The 3781-nt window shown below is 56.0% G+C and overlaps 1 protein-coding gene across 1 annotated transcript in view; it reads left to right on the forward strand.

Moving 5' to 3' along the window:
* Window positions 1-2243, forward strand: part of LOC104530081 (UDP-N-acetylhexosamine pyrophosphorylase) — a gene marked incomplete at its 5' end in the record, with an annotated part of 6145 nt that extends 3902 nt beyond the window's left edge. Inside the window, 2 exons of the mRNA XM_010174561.1 lie at window positions 1485-1551; window positions 1806-2243. Of these exons, the coding sequence (XP_010172863.1) occupies window positions 1485-1551; window positions 1806-1898 (160 nt within the window). The remainder of the gene's footprint in view (window positions 1-1484; window positions 1552-1805) is intronic.
* Window positions 2244-3781: the final 1538 nt, after the last annotated feature.

Here is a 3781-nt window from a genome sequence, read left to right on the forward strand (position 1 = left end):
TTCCGCTTGTCACGGTGGTGTGCGGTAGGCAGCGTCTGCTCCCTCCTGGGCAATTTCCCACAGAGGCAGCTGGGTGGGATGCTGTTGTGAAACACGCTGGCGTGTCCCTTCGATGGGCTGTCATCTGTTTGTCACGCCACGGTGTAGTGCAGCCCAGACTGATCCCGGCTGGTCCCGTAGCTGGAGACGACTGCCGTCTCCTGATGTTTGCCAGGCGTCCAGGCAGATTGAAATGGGATTAAAAACATTAAGTAAACGTCAAGCAGGCTTTGATGTACCATGTGGAAATCTCAGCGTAGGTGGCCAGCTGTGCTTTGTGTGACTTCAGCTCTTGAGTTTTGAAGATCCGGACCGTGACACTAGGGAAAGCCCTGGCTCAGCGCTTGAAAGTTTACAGAAGTAACCGGGAAGGTTGACAGAAGCATTAAAGCAACTTCTGTAAGAGCAGCGTGTGCCTCCGTAGGCACAGGGCATGTCTGCGTGGCTGGGAGTTAGAGCTGGTGAGTGTCAGTGACTTGGAGAGTGAGCAAGCCTGCTGCTGCAGGAGCATTTGTATCTTCTGCTGCTTTCTGGTGGATCCACCTCGACTCTTGGGTTTTTAATTCAAAACTCCAACTGCTTTCAGGTGTATAACTAGGCCATCACAGTAGTTATGATGTTGGATAAAGGATGCACTTTATCCTACATTTATCCTTAATTGCTAGTTAGTGGCTTTCTTTAAAAATTTTTTTTTCCTCCTCAACAGTTATCTGGAAACAAATCTGACTCTAAGGCAAACATCAGTGCAAGGGCTGGGTTAGGATGGGAGGGCTAGCTGTTTTATTTGCTCCCAGAGGGACAGGAGGGGGCTGAGCGAGCACTGGCATGGGTCTGCCGTTGTCCTCACCAGCTCAGGCTCGTGTGCAGAACAGAGGAGCTGAGGAGTCAAAGGCAGGAGGAGCCGGCAGTGCCGCAGGGAGTGTTTCTGAGCGAGCAGATAGGCTCACCCTGTGTCCTCAGGTTGCGTTTGCTTTAAACGGAATGTGTTTAAAAAAAATGTTGTGACTAGCCAAACAGGAAGGTGCTGTGAGTAGGAACATCACCCCAGGGATGCAGGAGGAGGAGGAGGAAGAAGGGGTGACTGGTGACCAGCTTGCATGCAGCGTCATATACAACAGGGCTGTGGTCCAGGTGGGAGGCACAGGCGCTGCTGTAGTTCCAGATGTGGAAAGACACGTACATCCTCATTAAAGCCGCATCTAAAGCTCTCTTCCCTTTCAGTCGCTGCTGGTTATCTAAACTCTAGCTTGCACCTCCGTGGAGAGCACGCAAGGCTTGACTAACCCAGGGCATCTCTGTGCTGGCAGGGTCTCTGGGGGCCGGCAGCCACCAGTGCCCCAGATAGCTGCTGACCCCCCATGCTGATGTCTGCGAGATCTCTGGGTCCCATCCATGTCCCCTGGTGGGATGTGGTTAACCCTCCTGACTTTTATTATTCTCTGCAGCTTGAAGGATGCAAACGACCTGCCAGTCCAGTGTGAAATCTCTCCCCTCGTCTCCTATGGAGGAGAAGTGAGTACCGGCTCTCCAGAGCTCAAGCACCCTTGCAGATTAACAAGGCAGGTGGGGAGGCTGGCGGGGCACACATGTGAGCACTGGCCGGGAGGGGTAAGCCATGAAAGTGAGACTTGAATTCACCATGGAGCTTTTTGAGGCAATGTCCCACAAGCCACTAGCATGGGAGGGGACCAGAGCCACCTGTGAGCAGGTCAACAGAGCAGATGATATGTGGTGTGTTCCTAACGAGCTGCTTCGTTCTCCTTTAGGGTCTGGAAAAATACGTGAAGGACCGAGAGTTTCGCGCGCCTTTGATTATTGACGAGGACGGGATCCACGAGCTGGTGAAGAACGGGATGTAGTGGTGGCACCGTGCCCAAACCGGGCTGCCCGTCCTGCCTGGCGGGCTGGGGATTCGGACACATGAAGGTTTATAGCTGTAACTGGTAGGGGCTGATCCTGCTCCCTCTGGCCCTGTGCAGAGGAGGATGTAACCCACTCAGTTCTTGGCATGTTGTACACTTCTATTTATATTTTAATTTAAAAACCAAACACTTTATGGATTCCCCTGCCACGAAGCACAGCTGTGGCACTGCTCTTTGTGCTCCAGGCTGTGGGCGTTTATTTTTAAACATGTATATAGTAATAGTCATTGTACATGCAGAGGATTTTTATGGTACGGGGCCGGGGTTGAATTTTTATTTTTCTCAAATCTACATGATTATTTTTTTTAATAGGATCCTTGTCATTGCCCATGTCCTCCCTTTTGATCATCCTTTGTACGTTGCACAACTGGAAGCACCTGATTAAACTCTGAGTCCATCCTGTCTGTCATCTGGTGGTGTTTTAGTGACGGTGGCTTTCCGCAGAGGCTCTACTCATAGAGCAGAGGTCCTGCTGTGTCACACCGAGTGCCCTGCTCTGCCCAGTGCAGCAGGGGTTGGTTGCTGCCCGGCGAGGTGGCAGGCAGGGCCTCTGGCCCATGGCACTGGTCTGCAGTGTCTCTGGAGGAAGCGGAGGGCTGTGCTTTCCTCTTTAATGTCCTCAAGCAGCAGCAAACCTTGAGCAGGTAGGAACAGGCAGGAGTGCAATGCTGGGGCATTTGGGGTGCAACCAGCCTGGTGCCCTCCAGCAGCATCACCTCCCCTCTGCTTTTCCAGGGAAGGCTCTTCAGCTCCTGCCAGTACCTGCTGTCCTGAAGCATGATGTCCTCATGCCCTTGGGCAGAGCAGCTTTGCTGCCTCCCCTCCTTTTTGGGAAAGGAGATGGTGCTTGGCCGGCTCCCCTGCTGCTCCTGAGTCCTGCTGCAGCCCCTGGGCTCCTCTGTGGCTGCCTGAGGAGGGATTTTCCCTTGCAGGGCTGGGAATGGGGCCCAAACTGCTCCCCCCAAGGGAAGTCACTGAGTTCCCTGAGTACCAAGGTGGCTGTTGGGCACCCCGGGGCTCAGCTGAGCACGCAGCTCCCCAGGCAGCGTGCTTGGGAAGCCGGGGCTGTGCGGGGGGGTCCTGGCTGGTGCTGTGGCTGCTGGTGGCTCGCTGTGGGCCAGCTGGGCTGCGTGTGGCCGAGGCAGGCTGGCAGCTGAGAGTCCCGGGGGACACGGCCTGGGATGGGGGCCAGAGCGGATGCGAGGAGCCAATGCGGAGTGCTGCGGGTGGTCTGCACCACCCCCACCTCCCCCTGCCCACCAGCCCTGCCGGGCCCTGGGATGTCTGCTCCCTGAAGCTGCTCCTTGGCAGGGGGGGGGCAGCAGCTGGAGCATAGAGTGGCCCACCTTGGAGGGATGCGCATGGCCCCAGGACCAGCACCAAGCAGGAGCCAGAGGCTGCACCATGAGCCCGAGGGGATTGCTGCTCCAGCTGGCTCCCCAGGCGCTGGGAGGGATGGAGGGGAGGTGTTTGCTTTGGCTTTTTGGCTCTGTTTGCACTCCAACACCTTTGCATTAGGTCCTGGGACAGAGCGATGCAGTGCTGGCTGCTACCAAGGTATTTGAGCACCAATTCCAGGTAGCTGGAGATGAACGGGTGGAGCAGAGTGGGACGGTGTCTGTGCCGGTGAGCACGTAGGGCAGCCGGTGTGAGGGTGAGGGCTTCCCCTGCCAGCAGATCTGGGGTGGCACGCTGGGCCATGGTACAGAGCCCTGCAGCAACTATGCTGCTAACTTGCTCCCTGCCTGCCCTGCCAGCCCAGAGGCTCCTCTGGTGCTCTGCCCACTGGTGTTGAGCATCTCGCCGCAGCCATGGCTGGG

Source organism: Antrostomus carolinensis, unplaced genomic scaffold (genome assembly GCF_000700745.2).
Source record: "Antrostomus carolinensis isolate BGI_N321 unplaced genomic scaffold, ASM70074v2 scaffold28528, whole genome shotgun sequence".
NCBI lineage: Eukaryota > Metazoa > Chordata > Aves > Caprimulgiformes > Caprimulgidae > Antrostomus > Antrostomus carolinensis.